The sequence below is a fragment of the Ammospiza nelsoni genome, chromosome 9 (assembly GCF_027579445.1).
Source record: "Ammospiza nelsoni isolate bAmmNel1 chromosome 9, bAmmNel1.pri, whole genome shotgun sequence".
Classification (NCBI taxonomy): domain Eukaryota; kingdom Metazoa; phylum Chordata; class Aves; order Passeriformes; family Passerellidae; genus Ammospiza; species Ammospiza nelsoni.
In genome coordinates this window covers 21787774-21808686 of record NC_080641.1, presented here as the reverse complement: position 1 = coordinate 21808686, position 20913 = coordinate 21787774, and the positions used below count along the sequence as shown (strand labels likewise).

Here is a 20913-nt window from a genome sequence, read left to right as displayed (position 1 = left end):
ACTGGGATATAGAATGTAGTGTTTGAATCTTTTTTTCTTTCTCTGCTCTGTTCTTAACCAGCTAAAATCTCTTTCTATTGGAAGAGCTCATCACCAAAAGCATGGTCAAACTTTTATACAGAATCTCTGGGTTTTACTGCTTTTCTGGCCAAGGACTTTCTGCACAGCAGAGGAGAAACATTCCTGCTTGCTAAGGGGCCTGTGACAGAACAGTATCTGACCAAAAATATAATCACAAAAGCAAGCACAGCATGGACCAGGAACTTTGAGTTTTGTACTTTGAGTTCTGTCCATACTTACAGCAATAAGAGGTTTAATCTGACTGTATTTGAAAACTGCAACAGCATGTTCAGCTTTTATTTTTTTTTGAGAAATGACAAAATAAAATCACATTAGAAAAAAGGCTGAGAGGTGAAATGGTGGCAACAACAGCCTTACCAAAGGCTTCTAAAAATGTTAGAGATGACAACACCCCCAAAAGCAAGCATAATTAGTCTATTTCTTACTGTAAAACTGTGTCACTTTGCCACGTGATGCAGATGGTAAAAATTGCTTTGAAGAAAAATAGTAGAATCCCAAAATGCAGTCAAATCAGTACAGCTGTATCCAAGAATTTTGTGGCAGAGCATACAGAATTCTACACTGCAAAATGAACAAGGCAAGAGCTAATTTAGCTATATATTACACAGTTACTAAAAATACAAGCAGCAATCTCAAGTAAATGCTCAATCCCTCAGTAGTTAGACAAAATTTTATTATTTTCTTTATTAGAAAGAAACAATTCACAATAATTTCTCCTAAATTAATTTTTAAAATGCAAAAGACACGATAAGCTAACACCAGTTCAAAATGGAGCTGAGGAAAACCAAATGATCCTTGTGACTATCAGCCCTATTTCTACCATGGAAAAAAAAACCCCACACAAACAAAAAGGTAATGGAGAACCATAAAAAGAAACAAAACAAACTAAAAAGGAAAAAAACAAAATCTAATGAAAGGTGTACAGTTTTTCAGTATGAGCTCTGGAAAACCACTCATGCACTGGATTGAACAATTGATTTCTGAACTCTTTCCTTCATACATGATGACTTTCAAAAAGTTTTTTTGATATTTTATAAGTAGCACAATCAGAACTAAATTAATCCAAATGTTTGTGTGTGTGTGTGTGTGTAATGCAAACCCCCCAAATTTCAAATAAATATTTGCTACTAACATGTCATATAGAATAAATGAAAATTTTATTTTTAAAAAGTGCACAGAAACAGATCATTAGCACACATCAGTATTTGTTAAGATGGATAAGCATTTGCAAAAAAAAAAGGTCTGTATTCAACACATTACTAACAACTAACAATGAAATAGAATGGGTATTGCCTATGCATAAACAAACTTAAGGTTTTGGTCAAAAAATATATATTATTTAAGTACACATTGTAAATCACATCTATTTAACTGAAGGTACTATTTTTGAAACAAATCATATGTCTACAAAACTAATTAGAATTTAGAACTGAAATTAGATCAAGAATTGTTTCTTATATTAATCCTGTATCAGCTGAATATTTACATGTGTTTTACTTGAGGCACAGGTCAGTCTTATTGAACAGCAGTTCTTGAACTCAGACAAATACTTAAATATCTCACTGGAGCTGTGTCACCAGGGTATATCAGCACATCCAGAGCTTAAACTATACCTGTATCTAAAATTTTTTTCTACTTATATTTATAAAATGCCACTATAGTGTATGCCTGAGCATAATGATGAGATGTAGAGAAAAGTGGCTGGATGGGACAGCCTTGTGGTGGCAACTCTTCCATGTAGTGTAGGACTATACTGGGGCTAAACTACAGGGGGAAAAAAGGGAAGGAACCTAATAATCTCATTTTTTGTCTGTTTTAATAGGTTAGATATCATTGAATTGAAAGATAATCTGTGGTCATTTGCATTTACCATGGACTAAAAGGACTCAGGTAAGATTTTACAGGCCAGGACATTCACAGACATTGCGTGCATACCCCACACATACACACCTGCTGCTGCTGCCATGCACTCAGCCTTGCCCTGCTGTGCTATGGGGAACACAAAGGTTTCTGTCAGCAACACCAGCTCCATTCCCCACGTGTGCCCAGCCCCTGGGACACAGCAATGGCTCACCTGCTTCTCCTGCCCACAACAGACATTTTCCTAGGGAAGAATTATCAAAAAGTTTAATCTGCCAAAATAATGTAAGGCCTCAATGGCTTTGCCTTCAACAAGACTGGGACCCCAATCCTGACAAGTTTCTCTACGATAAAATAGATTGAAGAATTCAGCCAAACATTGTAACATATGCTTCTTTCAAAAACTGCACATAATTCTGGATGCTCTGGTTCTTGATCACTGACTTCTGTAGGCGGTTCTCCAGCTCTTTCAGATGTACTTCATGATGCTTTTCATTCTAATGAAAAAAGAAAAATGCACAGAAACTTAGAAACAAAATATAAAGCAATGAAAATAATAATCTAAGACACAAAGTACCTAATTTTTATAGCTTTATTTACCTGTAAATGTTTTCAGAGGTTTCACAAAAGCAAAGGTGTTAAAAAAAGCTTCAAAGGATTGAAGCTTTTATTTATGTTCTGTCAGGATCAAATTGAACATGTTTGGATAGACTTAAAATCAAAAAAAGGCCTACAATAATTTATAAAAATTGTAAATTCAGATTACTGTCATTAACTCAGGAAAGAAAAAGAAGCTACCAGTACATTATTATAGGATTGTTATGCGCCTAATCAAATGTAGATATCCTTACTGAACACAATTGATCTGAGGGAAAATACAACTTCATACTTTATTTCTTTTTTGTCTTGCTGTGTAAACTCGACTGAGTAAGAGTTGTAAACTCAAAATTATTCAAGTGATTTAGTTAGACTGGAGTTCTGTTAGATTGGTGGGAAATGTCAATTTACAAAAAGTATATTGTAAAGTTGAATTAATTTACTGCTCTGAAAAGTGTGTCACAACTGTATTAGTAGTGTGCTTTCAGTAAAAGGAACTTGTTTTTGTAAATGGTGACATGGTAAGTGATTTCTTGAATCACAAACAGCATTATTTACTCACATGGTGAAATAAGCAGAGGAGTTGTTTTTTTTCTTCTTGCCTCTTTCTCACTTCAGCTTCAAGAAGCATCAGTTTTGTCTGAAAGGCTCGTTCTCTGTATGACGTTTTTTCCCATTCTTCAGCTACCTATAAAAGTAAAGAGAGAGAAAGGATATAGATAGATATATATACACAATGTATTTATAAATTATGTGTGTATCACATATATATTTACTCTTAAAACCCAAATAAAATTGTTTTCTTTTCTCTTAACCTTAATAGCTCTATTTCCTATCCTTTAATTGAATACTTAACTTATTTCACATACCCAGGTATTTAACAAACCTCACAAATATTCTGGCTAAATTTGAAAGCTGTTTCAATTTGGAAAAAAAAAAGTAGTACAGTGGGAGGGGAACACTTTTTAGTTTATGTTCAAGTTAAGCCAAAATATTACTTTTCTCAAAACCAAACAAATATCTTCAGCAGTGAAAAAATCAGATGGTTATTTCTACATTTTTAATCTGAAATTACAACTTCATACATTTTTTCTGATTAAACTAATATAATTCACTACAATCTAAATTCCTACATTTCCTGTTGAATTTGATTAACTGTTTGCATAATTTTTTACAAATGATAAAATTCTACTTGATATAGAAAGATTGCAAACTCTTCCTCTAAAAAGAGATGGATTTCAACACCAACATTCTTATAGGCTTTTATAGCAGAGAAAATAAAAGGTAAGATTAAGCTTTTGTACAGAAATTTTTGCCATATGTGTGGGATTTAATATTAGGTGGTTAAAGAATTTTGATTTATCAATTTAAAAAAATTATAATAAAAGGTTGGTAAATTGAAACTTGGTATTTATTTCCATAGTATCCAAATTTGACAAAGAAATTAAATTGTTCCATCCATATTTAAATCATGAAGAAATTCACAGTAACTGTTTAGTATTTCTTCCTACATGCAAAATAGTCTCGTTCCATATTTTTTTCTCAAGCTCATTTTAATGCTGTTTTTAAACAGAAAGTAGCAAACAAGATTGAGAGATATATTAAATCACCAATACCATTTTTCTCCCTTCTTCCAAAGCAGATTCAAGTTGTCTGGTCAATGCATTATATTCTGCAATTTTCTCTTCAAGCTGCAATTTACTGCTCTGAAGATTCTCATCTTCTTTCCTGAGCTGGTAAGCAAGTTCTTCATTCTGATATTCCACCTGTCCTAATTGCCTTTACACAAAACAGATCAGTGCATTATAATTCACTATAGCAGAAAAGTGTAGGAATGAATTTTGATCAGATTCTTCAAGTTACCTTTGAAGATCTCCATATTTCTTCTGAATGTTACAGATCTCTTCTAAGCAAAGACTGCCCATAGAAGTTACACTATGGTTATCCTGTGAAAATGACAATTTGTTTCTAGTTGAAGAGACCTCTATGTAGGATCTTACTGGAGTAAAGTAAGCCTGTCTATTAAAATCCATCAAAAAATTTAACTGTAGTTTCAGATAAATGCTGTTTATTCAGACAAACGCTATACTATAATCAAGTAAATGTTATCTTGTATTATTGCACCTTGTAAAAATATCTTAAATTAGTAAAATGCAGCTAAAGTTGGAGACTAAAATTTAGTGTGAAAATTTAGGCTGAAAATCCCCTATGTAACAAAGTCCTAAAAAACTCCATGTGCTGCCCATGCAGCCTTGTGTATTAGGGCCAGCTAAAAATGCTCCCTCACACTACAGTCACAGGAAGCATAAAAATAACACTGCATATACATACAGTTATCACAGGAGAAGAGTGCAGCACGGGCAAAGAATTTCAGAAAAAAGAGAATATAAAAAAAGACAAGTTCATGAAAAGAGATACAGCAGCAGAAGCTGAAGGAAGCAAGAAGAGTCTTCTCCTGCCCAGCATCCAGAGGGCTAAACTTTTACACATTTTCCTTCAAATCTCAGTAGCAATGAGATTATTGCTCCTTCCTGCACCCATCAGCAGCCTGTTAGCAATAATCAGGCACATCAACAGCCTGTGGGTGCCAGCGTTTGCAGGCATGACCACCACCATTCTTTGGACTGCCTCAAGCAGTCCCATCCAGCAATTTGAGCTCATCTGCTGATTGTTTATCAGAACTGCAGGCTGTTCAGGTGGCAGCACACTGGTAGTAGCAGAAATTAGTCCAGATGAACCCAGGAGAGGAGCAATTGCTCCAAAATGAATTTTCCTAAATTCTGGTCATAGAGTCAAGTGTAAAGTACATCAATCACCAAGACTTAATGCTGAAATTCAACTGCTGTTCCACCAGACTAGTGATTATATTCCCAATTATTTTGCTATACTTAAGAGGTTCTTCTGCACTTTTCCAAGGAAACACGTAGTTAGATTAAAATGACATTCATCGTTTTATATGATGTATAAGTTTTGCACCTCAAAATTAATTATTGTTGAAGTACTTGATTTAAGAGTTTACTGGAAGAATCAAAAATCAAGAGCAATGTTTTATATAAAGTCTATAGGACCACAGAGACTCACAGTACTTTAGCTGTGGTTTTCTTACTGACATACCAGGATGATTAGACCCCTTTCCCATCCTACTAACTTAAAAATCTTTGTCATTTGTGCTCTTCTAACTTGAAAGCACATTAAAATAAAGACAAAAAACAATAACCAAAAAACCCCAAACCTACCCTGCCATAGAAATTGATGTCAGAGAAAAAAAAAAGTCCAGGAAAATTCATTTTCAGGCTTTAGAGAAAATACAAGCATTAGTGTTAAATACAGCTAAAAATTGCAATTATCCTATTAAAAGTACTTACTCAACTAAAACATTTTAAAATGTTATACATCATCAAGAATATAATTTATCTGATTAAATATTGTATGGTTTATAAATTTGCCATTAAAAAAAAACTAATCTAGAATTAAATTGTTCTATTGGATACAAAAAATATCTAGACTTGCATTTATTTCCAGGGAAGAATTCTGCAACACATCTCAGGACATAGGTATTCAAAAAGATAAAAAATATATTAATTATAAAAGTTACAAGCCTCACCACATAATGAATTCACATAAATACTGTTGGCAACAGCTTTATTTGCATTATCTGATTTCCCCAGAAATTTTGATTTATGAAGAAAATAACAAAGGAAACCTCACCACTGTCACACACACCAATAGCAAAATGCCCCAGTGACATTTTACCACATAATTTTCTCATTTATCTTTAGAAATCAGCATGTTCTAACCACCTGAAGCTCCAGCTCCCTGAGGGTTTTGCATTTCTGTGCACAGATCCTTTCCCAGGCCAGAAGTTTTTGCTGGTTTTCCTCAGTTGCTTTCAGCAAGTCACAAACATGTTCTAACTCCTTTAACTCAGCCTCCATTTTGTGCCTCACCTGCAGAGTAGCATCACAGGAGAAAAATGTAAATGTAAACCCATAAATTAATTGTAACACTTAGTGGATTTTCATGTGGGTAATAAAGCTAAAATTCTATACAAGTTACATGTCACCTATTTTATAGAGTACTGACAAAGATACAAGCTCTTTTCTGATACTTAAGAATGTGCTGTCTTCCAGTGTTCAGCTCCATCTGCTGAAAAATTGATAGCTCATCTCTGTATGGAGTCCCAATCTTAACTGTTAGTTAAAAGGAAAGAACTTACAATAGGTTTGCTTCCATGTACAACTTTCACAACTGTTCTGTCAAAAAGATAGTTTCAAAATCATCAACAATAAAATCACACTTTTGAAAGTGATAAAGGAATTCTGGAATTCTAAAAGTAGCCAAACTACTTAGTAATTGGACTAGAAATCATTGTTCCATTGTTTGCAATTGTGTAGTATCCAAAAAGCACCAGCTTTACATAGCAGTCAGTAAAACTCAGAAATTTAAAACCAAGAGACAGTACTTTGTGACTTCTAACAAGATCACAAAAATGTAGAAAAGATCTGTGTTCTACAGAATTATTTGGAAACATTCTTTACTACTGAAAAACTTACCTTATCTGCTTCTAAGCATTTGTTTTCTGTTATTTTTGTGTTTTCATTTAAGACTGTTTCATATCTGGATTTCAATTCTTCCACAGCAATTAGTCTTTTTTGTACCTAGGACAACATACATTATTCACATACATTTGCAAGGTCCTTCATTTAAATATAGAAAAGGTAGAATCATTAGTATGAAGCATAAAGGAAAATATCTGACTTCTCAGCAGTATCTCAAAATTTATTATTTGAAGTTATTTATTTTCATTATCCTACTTGTCACAGCAAGTACAAAATGATTCCAGGTAAAGAGCACTGTCATATCAGCAGTGTGTTATCAACAATGGAGAATGAGCTACAGCTGTGCTGTAGAAGCAGCCAGTGTGACTCACATGTCTGTCCCCACAAAACTGTCACTGACACTTCCCAGCTGGAGTCACTACAGCCCTGAGCTAGAGAATTCACTCCACTCACTGCTTAAGGCTGGCTGTTACCTGGAACTACATCTACCATCTTGAACCTGGCTGCAACTTTAATTATGATTATGCATGCCAAAGACAAGCTCTCTGGCTCTACTCTAGATTTTGTATCATGTCTTTCTTTTCTCTTGTCAGTGATTAAAACAAATCAGTAAGTGAAGAATGTCAATGAAATTGTGTCTATACTATAGCATAAATAGACACATATTTGAATCAATGTTCTAAAACTCCTGTGTGAATAAAGCCAAATACAAAAATGAATTGATAAAAAGCCCATTATAAGTTTGGTTTATTTATTTCACTGGTATTTCTTTGTGGATTTCCCCACCAAAATAAAACAACTCAAATAACCCTATACTCATAACCCTAATATATATTTCTCTCATAACCCTAATATATATTTCTTGAATGAACTTGGATTTCTTGAGCTTACTTGAATACTGATATGCTCTTAGGAACATGAAGATAAAATATGGCCAAGTAGAGGTAAAATATCATCAGTATATCCACTGAAGACATCAGACTCAAACTTTTTAAACATCTAGTTTACTGGGTCACTAACCTGCTTTTTAGCAAGCAAATCTTGTCAAAGCAATCTTGTCTTGTTGGCTTCAATGAGCTTCAAGTACAGACAATGTGTACTTGTAAGTGTGTGGAGACTATTCTTCCATATGGTCTGTAATAGCAATTTCTTCTTTCATGCTCAATATTACAAAAATACTACAATCCTCATGACAACAAAACAGATTTATTACAAACAAAACCTTTATAATTTCCTCAAAATGGCTTACAAATTAAAAAAAAAACATACTTGAAGATTTCAAACATGCTAAGTCACCTCATTTTTACTGTGTTCTAAAAGGTTTTCCTGCAGCTTTGCTTTTTCTTGCAGATGAAGCAACTCATATTCAACAGATACTGTACTTTTCTCCAATGTAGCAAGGGAAGCCTTGATCAAAAATAGAAAATATAAAAATGTTAAGAGTGTTACTAAAATAAGACATTCTACAATATGATATTACCAGCAAGTGACTGGCACTAGGAAGAGTATTGTAAGTATTTTTCCTGTCAAACAAAAATGATAGCCTATAGTTCATTTGTCAGCTCATCAGAGCACTTCTATCAGATGATAAAACCTGCAAACTCTTTCAAAATTGAAATTAATAATTAAACTCAGTTCTTTCATTTGAAAGAAAGTTTAACAAACATAAAAGAACAATTTCTACTTAAGAAATTGTGCAGTTATTGACAGTAAAATAAACAGCATCCTGATTAAGCAGATATATCATCAGACAACCTTGTTCCTAGCTTTGCCAAAATTTCCACTGGAAAATTTTTAGCATCTCATTTGGTCAACATGGTTGATCATTAATGTGTGAGAAATGTAGAGCCATTCAACAATGATTTATAATCTCACCTTTAATTTTTTGTTTTCAAGGTAAATATTTTCATTTTCAGAGTTAACAGAATTTAGCTTTCCAAGAATTTCCTCTTCTGAGTTTCTTCTCCATTTCTCCCTTCTTTCCACGTCTTCCTTCAGGCCTCGGATCTGACTTGAAAGACAGGCAAGTTGTCTATAATACACAATGCTTCCAAAACTCTCACTATGGAAATTAAATTGACCCTTAACACATTCCCCTTTGTAGTATATATATATAAAAGGGGGAATGCATTTACCCATCCAAAGGAAGGATTATCTGCTTCTATTCTGAAATGAACTCTCTGCAAGAGGAGAGTTTCTACTCCAAGGAAGGTGTCTTAGCTCAGTTGCAGAACACCAAATGATACTCCCAAGAGAACTATGCATATGCACACTGTACAAAATATAATTATATTGAATTTATAGGGTATATCACATAATGTCCTACTAAGAACACTCATTAGCTACTTCAGGAATGTTACTTTCTATTATTAAAAGCAGCAAACTATGCTAGGCCTCGTTTTTCCTTTTTTTAGATTAATAAAGTTCACAAAATTTGTTTTGCTGTTTAGTCAGCCACACACTGCTTAGTAGAACAAGTCTTGTTAGAAGGGCACATTTCAAGCAAAGACTTGTATTTTTAGCTGAAATGAAAACAGCAAAAACCAGCTGGAAGCAGAATGAGTATTTGTTCTTTCTTGGATGCCTTTCTATATACACTGGACCAACAGTGGGCTAGAGAGATTTCTGGACTGATGTCATCTACCTGCCCTGTGGTTAAATTTTAAAATCTGCTGCAAGTAATTTCAGAAATGTCAGATTTTCTGGGACAAAACCAAAATATTCAAGCCATTTTAGTGTGAATTAGTGTTAAATACTTGAGCATGAATCAAGTTCTCTGTGAAATAAACATTATCTCAGACCTAGAATAAAGGCATCTAACAGTTTCTTTTGCTGGTTTAAATTATAGTCTATATTTCTATCAACAGAAATTGTAAAAGGATGTTTGTCATTGTCTGCTCAAAAAAATAACATATCCTTCATGTACATTAAGATTTGACTGTGTAGTTTGAATAAGGTTGGATAATTTTGTTCTGCTTTTCCCTACATTAGTGAACTGTTCGAATGGCATCTGAGAAGAACCCCTCTCTATCCTCTACTGAGGTGAGGCATTAGGGAAGCTGAAATAATTTGGCCATCACCAGTCTGAAGTAGGACCTACAAGACAAAGAACCTTCTTCTGTTCTGTAAACACAAGGGTTAACACTCAAGCTGTTGAATCAGTTATTAAATAAGTGGGTATGTGGAGGCTGCATAGGAGCTGCCAGCAAGTTCAGGCTGATCAGAAGTATGCAGGAAAAGGAATATGTTCCTTACTGGTAAAGGGGAATAAACCTTCAAAAGAAGTGAAATGCAACAGAGAGGAGACTAAAAATCTTAAATTTGTTCTTATTTCCAAATTCCAAATTCTGCTCAGAATTTTAAAATATTAATAAACTCATTTACATTGTCAACAATGAGTATTGCACTACTAAATATCAACACCCTGTGGCCATAGAAATAAATAAACAAAAAACATTAACAGTCCAACTTACTTCTCAAGACCTTCTATTTGAACTTCTAACATTGTCTTTTCTTCAACTATTCTATCATGCTGGTTTTTCCAGACATCAGAAGCTGACAGTATCTCACCCAGTTTGACTTCCTAGAGAATGAAGAAATTATAAATTATGTAACAAAAGAATGTCACTGAAGAATGCCATTTAATTCTATAAAATTTAGATAATAGAGATATTTAAAATAAGATGGTTTTATTGGATCTCCCTGTACAAATCAATATAAATTTTCTCTCATCTCAAAATAAAATCAACAAAATTCCCCACATTTTTAAAAAATCAAATCTATGTACAGATTTACTTTCAAGGCAGAGACATAGTTAAACACTGGTTCTGTATATCAACTGTAGAATACAACATTTCAAAATTTAGGATGATAATCTTTTCTTACAAAAAAAAATTGTCTTTAATACATCTCTTCTACATATAAATGACATAAATAATAAATAAATAAAATTGTGCTAAAATATAATAAAAATGAAAAATGCTAGCTGGGTAAGAAATTAAGCATTAGGTAAAATCCCTTAAATGAATATAGATAAAACTACTGATAGGCAAAGCAAGATTCCAAGGAACAACTTGGATTAAGGAACTTTTATGTTTGGATTTTGAAAAGGTTCAGAGCAAGCAGCTTAGAAACTAAAAGCTAAGTAACCACATGAGACATCACATATTAATAAATAAAGAAAACTAACACTTCAAACCTCAGCCATGGATTCTCAGTTAGTACACTGTATTTCTGAGTCAGCCAGTGTTTATCCACAGAGGACTAACAGGAGGACCAGGAAAGGTTTAACCAAAAGCTGATGACACCCCTCTTACTTCCTACAGCTTAAAATGTTCAACCTCTTAGACAACCACTGAATTTTAACAAAACAAAAGCAGTTAATAGTAATAGCTTTCAGGACACCTAGAGCAACCTTTTCCTTAAGAAATGAGCAGCAAAACAAAAGACATACAAGCACAGCATAATGAAACAAATTTTTCTATTTTCCACAGGTGAAAGTCTTTCATTTGTTTAATTTCAAACCATACAACATAACATTGCTCGTAGCATAGTCACTCACATGTTCTTTTATTTTAGAGGTTACATCTTTGACAGTTTCTTCTAAGAGTTGAGCTCTTTGTTTCTGGGATCTTATTGTTTTTTCCAGAGCTATCTTCTTTTGCTCACTTGTTTCCTTTAAGGCTAACTTCTGGCACTTGTATTCACCAATTTGATGTTTCCACTCTGCTATTTTATTTTTTAGAGTCTGCAGCATAATTAAAATCAACTATTCAAATTCCAAGCCTTACAGATAATTTTGTGCTATACAATAATTAGGAAGAGCTGTTACATTTATAACATCTGTTTCCATATAATCTTGGAATCTCAAATCTTGTGGTTGGTACAAGGAGCTAGCTAAGTAGAAAGTTGACAAGAAAAACACAGGGACAAAGTCATTACCAAGATGAAAAGAGGAGGCTGAGAAGGGGCAGGGGGAAAGACAGCAATCTAACCATGTCTGTGTGCTCTTGCAAATGGATGCAGAATTTCCACCTACAAGGCATGGTATCAACACTACATGATTATATTCATTAAGAGCAATACCAGACTGTTTCAAGGAGAATCTCAGATCCACTTGCCAAAAATGACCAAGCTACCAATAGACAATTAGTTTCATAAAGACAAGTGTAAGTCCTGTTCATATCTCTTACTATTCTTCCACCAAACTCCAGCAATTTTGGTAAGCCAGCAGTGTCAACTTTCTTAGTTCAGTGATAAATGTCCAAATTGTAGGGATGATTAATGCATTTGTTTCCTTCCTTTTAGCCTAGGTCTGACACTACATTATGTACTACTAGTTAACTACTGAACCTGTGAATGTGCCAGCCTTATTCAAGGTACTCATTGACAGTTGCTATAAAATATGCATATTATGGATACCTCTCTGTAAAGTTCCTGCTAATGGCCCAAAACTTTTACAGAATCAAAGCAAAATGTATGTGGTTTTCCAAGTGAAAGATGGCCTCAGGTACCAGGATTCACTGAAAAGCAGAAGTACTACCTCAAAAAAAAAAAAAAAAGGAAATTACAAAAAATACCCAAATATATAAAAAGGTTTTCCTATATAAATACTTATAGGGCACCTAATAAAGAAAGATGTGACTTGAGGTCGTGGATAAACACAGCAAACAAAATTTCAGTCTATGTATGGATTTCAGCTGTCAGTGTAAGTAAACAGCTGCTATCCCCTATTATAACCACAGGAGGTCAGAATCACACTAAGAATAAATGCTTTGGGCATTAGCCAGCGGCTGAGGTAAATTCGAATTGAGAACTAATTTCATAGGGGCAATGCTAAGCTTTTGCAAGCTTTTGTCTAGTTATTAACAAAATCATCTCCAGGACTTAAGCTAGCAAACGACTTCAGCAATTTCTGAAAGTGATCAAAACTTTTAAATAGAGATTGAATGGCAATACAGCTGCATATCAAGTTATTTTACCCAATGAAAATGTTGTTGGAATTCTGTAATTGTACTAGGTAGAACAAGAAAATTTTTATTTAGAAGAAACATGAGACATTTATGCAGACATAGACATGTGATTTGAAATTGCCTTGCTACATGTTGGGTAACAATCTCAAGTGATTCAATTAGCAGGGGATGCATGCTAGGAAAAGAATTTGGAAATTAGAAACACATTGTTTTTAGCCAATGCTTTCTCATTCATGCCTATGTTCTTGACAAGTTTCATATACTGTATTCTGAGGCCACATACAGCTGCAGCCTTTCACACATGACCTCCTCCTTGTCTTTTTCTAAAGCCAGTAACTGATTCAAACGCTCATATTTAACTTGTGCTTTTTAGAACAGAAAATGGAAATAATTTAACCTACTTTAAAAAAGTGAGATTAGGCATTAGTCATCAGTGGGTTTTTTCAGTCAGTACTAAGAGACTTATCAATTCTTCACAGACAATAAGAAGAAACAGGGTGTGGCTGTCACTGTTCTCTTAGAACAGGAAGTCACCATAGGGACTTGCTTATCTCTTGACCATATGGAAACTTCTAGACAGTGCAGTTAAGTGAGTGCAAACACATCTATGCACGTTTCACTTTGCTCACCAGAGCTGTACAAGTGTGCATAAGTTGAGAAAAGAAAAAACACCAACAAACAAGCTTGCAATTCAAATAGTGTAGTCAGGCAGATCTTGCAAAACATAAATGGTTATTATTTTAACTGTTTGGGATTTTTCTTCTATCAATAATTTGATTTCAAAACAGGTTTGTTTGTTTTGGGGTTTTTTCCCTATTTAACTGAAACACAAGTAAAAATATTTTGACCTGCATTTTCACTTTTAATTCATAATTTTCTGCTTCTTTTCTTTCAATCTGACGCTGCAGGTGAGCTTGTACTTCCTTTACTGCTTTTGACAGGTGGTCCTGTCTCTGTATCTTGATCTAGGAAAGATAAACACAAATTTATTGTACAATGCTCTATGAGGCTCTCTGTATTTTTTCTACTATGCTGTAGTTTCTAACTGACATTTGAATGTCCTCAAAACCTGGAAAAGAAAAAACATGCTCTACAAGTATATTCACAAATACTAACTTGCTACTAACTGTATTAATGTCAAACAGAAATCATCAACTTGAAACAATTTACATATAATTTTATATGTAATATTTAATCTGAGTTTAAGCGGCAGGAATAAGGCCTGCAAGCATGAACTCAGACATCCAGGCTAAGGAAAGGCATCCAGCTAGCAGGATGACTAACACTGAGCCACACTGATCAGCTGTGCTCTGACTAACTAGACCTGAACTGACCTTCATTAAATTCCAAAGACCTTCATCTCCTATTAGAACTATTGATACATTTAATTCAAACTCCAGTTTTGGGGGATATGTAAATCACAAGGGAAGAGGAAACTTATGTCACTAGCACTCAGATCAGATGATTCTATGAAATTTCTTTCAATTTAGTTCCTCTGGCTCATTCTAAGTAAGAAGTAATAAGGTAGATAAGTGTTGTGTTATCAGTATAGACTGCAAGAGACTAAAAGAATGTACCAGAGGAAGTGTTCATTATAGACACCAGTAAGAAAGGCAGATTCAGTCAAGTGTTGATGAAAATGCCATTTATTGAAATTAATGTAAGAAGAAACAAGGGGACAGCACAGAAAATTATTTATCCTTTCAGATGATGGGCACCCTAAATTGTCCAACATTAGGTAGTCTCCAGTCAGGGCATGGTATGCCACATAGATCCCACCAACACTGAAGTCCGATGGCATTGGGATCTCCAGAATTCTTATAGTCTTTTCTGTTCAGCATTTCTATTCTCAAGCAAAAAGATGTTTCCATGAAAATGTGCTCCTTCACTTCAAGATAAAGGCAAAGACATGACAAGAGCCCCCAAAGGCTCCTCTATTATGACCAGCTGGTGAATAGAGGTTAATATCCAGCAGTCAAGTGATATGTTCATTTGGTTAAGCAAAAAAAAACCAAAACAAAACAAACTCTGAAAGAAGAACCATGGCTCTTAAAAACCTGCAAGGAGTTACAAATATCAAAGTATCAAAGTACACTGCTGACCCTGAAGGGTTTAACTGAGCCTATGCTGTCCCTCACTAACACTGAACCACGCTGCATGGCACACACACAAAGTCCCCTGGAATTATTCAATCTGTAACACAGATTGCCAAACTGTCAGTAAAATAACTTTCAAACTTTTACAGTGCCCTCTTATACAGGAAAGTTCTCCCCTTTCAGTGCTGGTTTTTGCACTGAGCCCCTTCTTTTTGGTGCAAAGAATGAATGAGCTCTCACCAGACCTGCCAGCCTTTGATGATATTAGCTCTGTTGTCTGTACTTCCTTTCCTAACAGAGCCATGGAAAGCAGCTGTGAACAGTATCTGTTTAGCTTACTCCATGTTATTCCTTATAAATACTTTTCCCCCAGAATATTGCAAATCAGTAAATGAGAAGTCAAAAGCCACCTTAGATGGTTTGAATACAGTTTTGATGTTTGAAGATAATTCTGTAGGAAACACCTTTCAGGATTTTACTTTTTTCATAGGTCTTCGAAGTAATTGTTTTACTCAAAATTTATATTTTTTTAATTGGGAATCTAGTATGTTGGAAGAAAATATTCATTCTAATGGAACTGGTCACTCACTTTTTCACACTGGAGCAGGGATGAAAGTTCTTTAATCTGTTTCTCCCTTTCAAGTATTTTTTTCCTGAGATTCTTCATGGGAAAAAACCAACAAAGAAATTATTTTAATGTCTATATACAACAAAGCATCAGAAGTGCACAGTGATGAACATTTCAGATATAAAACTAAGATTCCATTTTGTGATGGTAAATCACAAATACTCCCACTTTGCCACTCTTACTGGAAATTGTATGACTCTACAAGGTAGCCAATTTCAGATATTCAGCTTAGAAGAGAGAGAATCAAATTTTAATTTACTTACAGTATTCTGAATTTCACTTTCACTTAGCTCCTTCATCAAAGTGTCAATATTTTTACTGTTTAACTGCAACACAAGAAACATAAAAAATTTATTCTGATTATAACTGATTTTGCATTTTTCAATAGTTTTTAAGTGGTTACATATAGTTTGCTACATTTTTAAACCTGGTACATATGACTAGAAAAGCTCACATACAAGCTACTTGGTGATTAAAACCTAAAGATTCAATTTATTTTGTTACAATCAACTTTGTAGCTGAAGAAACAAACCAGGGTCATTCTATACATCTATGTATTTCTTTGTTTTATCTAGAAGGGGTCTAAATACCATTGGTAAGTATTATTTAAGCATGTGGTTAAAGGGTAAAAGCATTTGTAGAATTCACAATATTTCAAAGACTAATAATAAGTGCTAAAGCCTTTCAGGGGCCTCAGTTAGGAGAATTTGAAGACTGAGCTAGAAAGCATAAGGTGGAAGATCACAAAAATCAATTTGAGTTAAGTCTTTGTAGAATTTATGTGCCCATGATATTGTCAACTAAACTTTTTTTAAAATATCCTACTGTGTGTGTGTGTGCACAACTTCTATTTTAAAAAAGCAGACTTGTGTGGCTTTCAGACTGTAAATCCAAGACAATTTAGTTTCACTAATGAGAAGATGAACCCACAAACTCAAGCTGGAAACTTTGGTATCAAAATTTGACTAGAACTCCTTCATCTTATCCTGGCCTGCATGTATGAACATTCCTCATAATGTTCTGTCATCTTGATCCCATGCCTATCTGTAAAGTCAATCCATGGACCTCAATTCTGCATCCAGTTTCCACATTTCCCTGCACAGCAAACTTATAAATATTGTATTCAGTACAAGTCCTAATCTTTCCTGACTGTACTGAATCAGATTTGCTGTCATCAAAAAATAATATATAAACAGGAATGGTGTTTTGTGGCCTGACACTGATTTATCAGCAAAAATACTTAGAAGGCTTCCCAGAACTGAGAAGTGACCGGAAACCTAAATTTATCACACTATCTTTCCATTCTCAGGAAACAGTCTTCCCCACAGTTTGTTCTTTTTGAACTTCCTTTTGTTTAATGACCAACAGAAAGCCTCATGCTTGTAAGACAACTAGCAATGTCTATGAACACCTGAAAATTAAGATTAAAATTAAAAAATAAACTTCAGAACAAAAACCCATTTTGTTGGCTTCTCAAAGAGAGTTAAGAAAGTCAGTAATGACAGATTACATTTCATTTTAATAGCAATTTACAATCTTCACTCCATCAGATTTCTGTGTTAGTTCCACATGTGAGTTCTACATGTCTATTCTTATACAGAAATTCACTCAGGTCCACCTCCTGTTTTAACAGACATAGTTCAACAAACTCCTTCCAAATTTTTAGGAACTTTCTTAGTGCACAGGACATAACAAAAAACATCTTCCCACAAGGTGTCATATAAAGAAGATTATATGGATTATATGACAACATGTTTCTTTCAGACTAGTGTAAGAAATGTACATTTCCATTGATTCTGTGTTTATGCCCTACATGTTTTCTTACTTGGTGTTTTAGACTGTCAGATTCTTTGCTCAAATCAGTAAAACACTTCCCATCTTGGATGGCTTGTGTAGTTCTGTGACAATCCTTTTTATCTGGCTGAATCAGTGAACACAGTTTTCCTGTTTCTCCAGGTGGCACACGTGTTTTTCCCTGAAATAGCATTCATAATTATGTAACATTTAGTTTTGCTCACAGTTAGGTCACTGATACTGCTAATTCAAGGATATCAACATAAAACAAGTCAGCTCCTCCAGAGAATCCTTTAAGAGAAAGTTTAAAGATCAAAGAATCATTTAGGACTTTCAACAAGGATAAAAGCCTGCCATATCACAGGATGTACCCTCAAACAGTTTGCTCACAGAACACAGCTAATTCACAAGGCCAAGGCAGACTACCTCCAGTAAAGGTGAAGGCCAAGAGCTGCTCAGATTCCCATGTTGCTGCTTTTCACAGCAGACTTCTTCCAGTTTGGAGGCAGCAATGGCTTTCCTCTTTTCCCAAAATGGAAAAGCTTCTCACCAGGCCCAGCTGCTCAAGAAAATGATGCTGCCCATACCATGGCAAGTCCAGAGCCATATCAGACCTAAAACCTAAATGAATCCCATTCCCCTCAATTCCTTATCAGGTACCAGCAACCTGTCATCACCCCTTCTCCAAACACCTCTCTCCTGCCTCCACCCATCACTGCAGAATGATTGATGCCTTCACCAAGAACAAAGTTATCATTTACTCCACTCAGTACTCCACTGACTGCTCATTATTTTTTCAGAAGTGATTGTGTTGCCTTCTCCACCCACCAGGACCCATTTCTCCTGTGCTCAGCCTGTGCCAGGTGCAGCTCCATCAAAAGGATTTGTCAGACTAAGAGTTTCAGCTCTTATATCCATATTGCCCTTCATATAATTGAGAAAATGAGTAACAAATTGGGGAAGTTCCCATCTTAAACAATCACTTCCTGACAGAATCAGAATGCAGACTGCTCTGTTTCCAATTGTGTCTGACAGCAAACAAGTACAATCAAACATCTAAGGTTTTTTATTTTATATATATGTATGTGTGTGTCTTGTTTTATTACAGGATTAGATTTCCTGGCAGACCTCAGATTATGTAACAAAGTGCAGTTCTCTGTAGCTTTTTCCTGGATATACAACCAAAACCAAGTTCTTGAATTTAATTACTTCTAGTGAAAACAGCACCTTGGAAGATTAAACATCATGCTTAACTTATCATAGCCAATTGATGTAAGCAGGAAAGAACAAAGAATTTTGCCATAGTTTCAGTATACTGTTGCCAAGTCCAGTACTGTCACTTAGCCAGTTTTTGAAATATCACCTACTTCACATCTATAACTAGGAAGTATATTTTAACCTTGTTAAAAAAAACAAATGCAGTTTAAAAAATCAAGCCTAACAGGAACAGAATGAACTTGCCTCAACAGTGTGAAGAATAAACTTTTCCTGAAGATCAAAGTCCAAGGAAGGAGCAGAACAGTCATGCACAGGTAAAGACAAGGATGCTTGTGATGATGATGACATTTTGATTTAATGCTGTATAACAAGACAATGTATGTCAACATATATTGGAGTTCCACGAATCAATAACTGAAACATTACTGGCATGACAGGATGTTCCCACTTCAGTGGGACTGCTGGACTGGACCAAGCAGACCCCAGTCACAGCAGAGATGTAACACAGTTAATGCACCTGAAATCTCCCACAAGAATTCACAATTTGCAATTGCTCAGCACTGAATTCACAAACAAGGTTTGCAGAAAGCAAATCCTTCCACAGCAGAAAACTGAATACACTCGAAGGACAAAGTAAAGCTCGCAATGCTATTTCCCACTTCCACACTCCCCAGCACAGAGGGGAGGCTCAGGGGCACAGGTCACTCAATGCCAGCCCTCGCCCCGGGCCCACTTGGGCTCCCGCCTCACCAAAGGCCCCCGCGCCCTCTGCCTGGGTGTCCCGCGAGCCGCTCCCCAGCACCAGTCCTACGGGGCAGTGTCCCCTCAGCACGGCTCCTGCGAGACACTGTCCCCTCAGCGCCGCTCCAGTGAGGGATTGTCCCCTCAACACCGCTCCAATGGAGCACTGTCCCCTCAGCGCCGCTCCAGTGGGGCAGTGCCGCTCAGCACCTGTTCTGTGGAGCACTGTCCCCTCAGCACCGCTCCTGTGGAGCACTGTCCCCTCAGCGCCGCTCCAGTAGAGCAGCGCCGCTCAGCACCTGTTCTGTGGAGCACTGTCCCCTCAGTGCCGCTCCTGTGGAGCAGTGCCGCTCAGCACCTGCCCTGTGCAGTACTGTCCCCTCAGTGCCGCTCCAGTGGGGCACTGTCCCCTCAGCGCCGCTCCAGTGGGGCACTGTCCCCTCAGTGCCGCTCCAGTGGGGCACTGTCCCCTCAGCACCTGTCCAGCGGGGCACTGTCCCCTCAGCGCCGCTCCAGTGGGGCAATGCGCTCAGCACTCCTCCCGCGGGTCCCCACCTGCGCCCGCCGCTCCTCGCCGCCAGGAGCCGTTGCCGGAGCAACGCGCCGTGGCTGTTGCCGTTGCCGTTGCCGTTGCCGTTGCCATTGCCGGTGCCGTGCCGGCCCCTCTCGCGGCGGGGGGAGGCTGTGATGCCCGCCCCGGGCTGGCCCTGCTCGGCGCTCCCCGCTAGCACCCAGTCCCCCGGCCGGGGCCGTGCAAGCCGCAGCCCCCGCGGGGCCGGGGAGGCGGCATCGAAGGGATGCGAAGGGGCCTCAAGAAGCGGCTGTGCCCCCTACTCGGGCGGGACGTGCCTTGCGCACCCAGGAGGTTATTGTCCAGAAACCTGGAGACCTCTGGGGAGCTTTAGGTCCAGATGATTACTTTCTGGGTGTTTCCATTAATTTTTAAATTTTTTTTGAGGTTAAACAGTAAGTATTCATATAACCTGACTGTATGTGCAACAGATGTGTGGAAAGATCATTTGCAAATCATAAATTGTGCAAAACTGAGTGATCATGTGATCCAAACATGATCATTTGTACAGGTGCAAAGGTAGATATGTACATAGACATGTATACTCATACATGATTATAATTTGTACATTTTGTTTTAAAAATCATGCTGATAGAAATGTTACTTTTTAAGATTCTAGGTAATAGCAGTGTCAGCAACTTACATTAAAAAATAAGCTTGAAAGAAATAATCAAAATAAAAATCAAACATATGCTTTGTCATCTTTTGTAAACACGCCAGTGTGTTTTTTTCTTCTATTACTGGCAATGGAATTTCAGAGAGCAGCTACTCACTTCATATACTCTTTGGAGAATAT

The 20913-nt window shown here is 36.3% G+C and overlaps 1 protein-coding gene across 1 annotated transcript; it reads right to left on the bottom strand.

The window, feature by feature from the left end:
• Positions 1 to 1261: 1261 nt before the first annotated feature.
• Positions 1262 to 19153, bottom strand: ODF2L (outer dense fiber of sperm tails 2 like). Its single transcript, XM_059478538.1, has 15 exons — positions 19049 to 19153; positions 17619 to 17768; positions 16057 to 16119; positions 15755 to 15826; positions 13918 to 14034; positions 11659 to 11844; positions 10571 to 10680; positions 8973 to 9108; positions 8394 to 8504; positions 7092 to 7196; positions 6339 to 6485; positions 4402 to 4484; positions 4155 to 4317; positions 3101 to 3226; positions 1262 to 2438 (listed from the first exon to the last, which is right to left on the bottom strand). Exons 1-15 carry the CDS (start codon positions 19151 to 19153, stop codon positions 2310 to 2312), a joined length of 1803 nt encoding a protein of 600 aa, XP_059334521.1. The 3' UTR covers positions 1262 to 2309.
• Positions 19154 to 20913: the final 1760 nt, after the last annotated feature.

Excerpts from the sequence above, each read along its gene's own strand:
- ODF2L (XM_059478538.1), bottom strand. The coding sequence starts at position 19,153 with ATGTCATCATCATCACAAGCATCCTTGTCTTTACCTGTGCATGACTGT. Across the intron at positions 16,120-17,618 it reads CTGACAGTCTAAAACACCAA|TTAAACAGTAAAAATATTGA; the intron begins GTAAGAAAACAT and ends CTTGTGTTGCAG. Across the intron at positions 14,035-15,754 it reads CCCTGCTCCAGTGTGAAAAA|ATCAAGATACAGAGACAGGA; the intron begins GTGAGTGACCAG and ends TATCTTTCCTAG.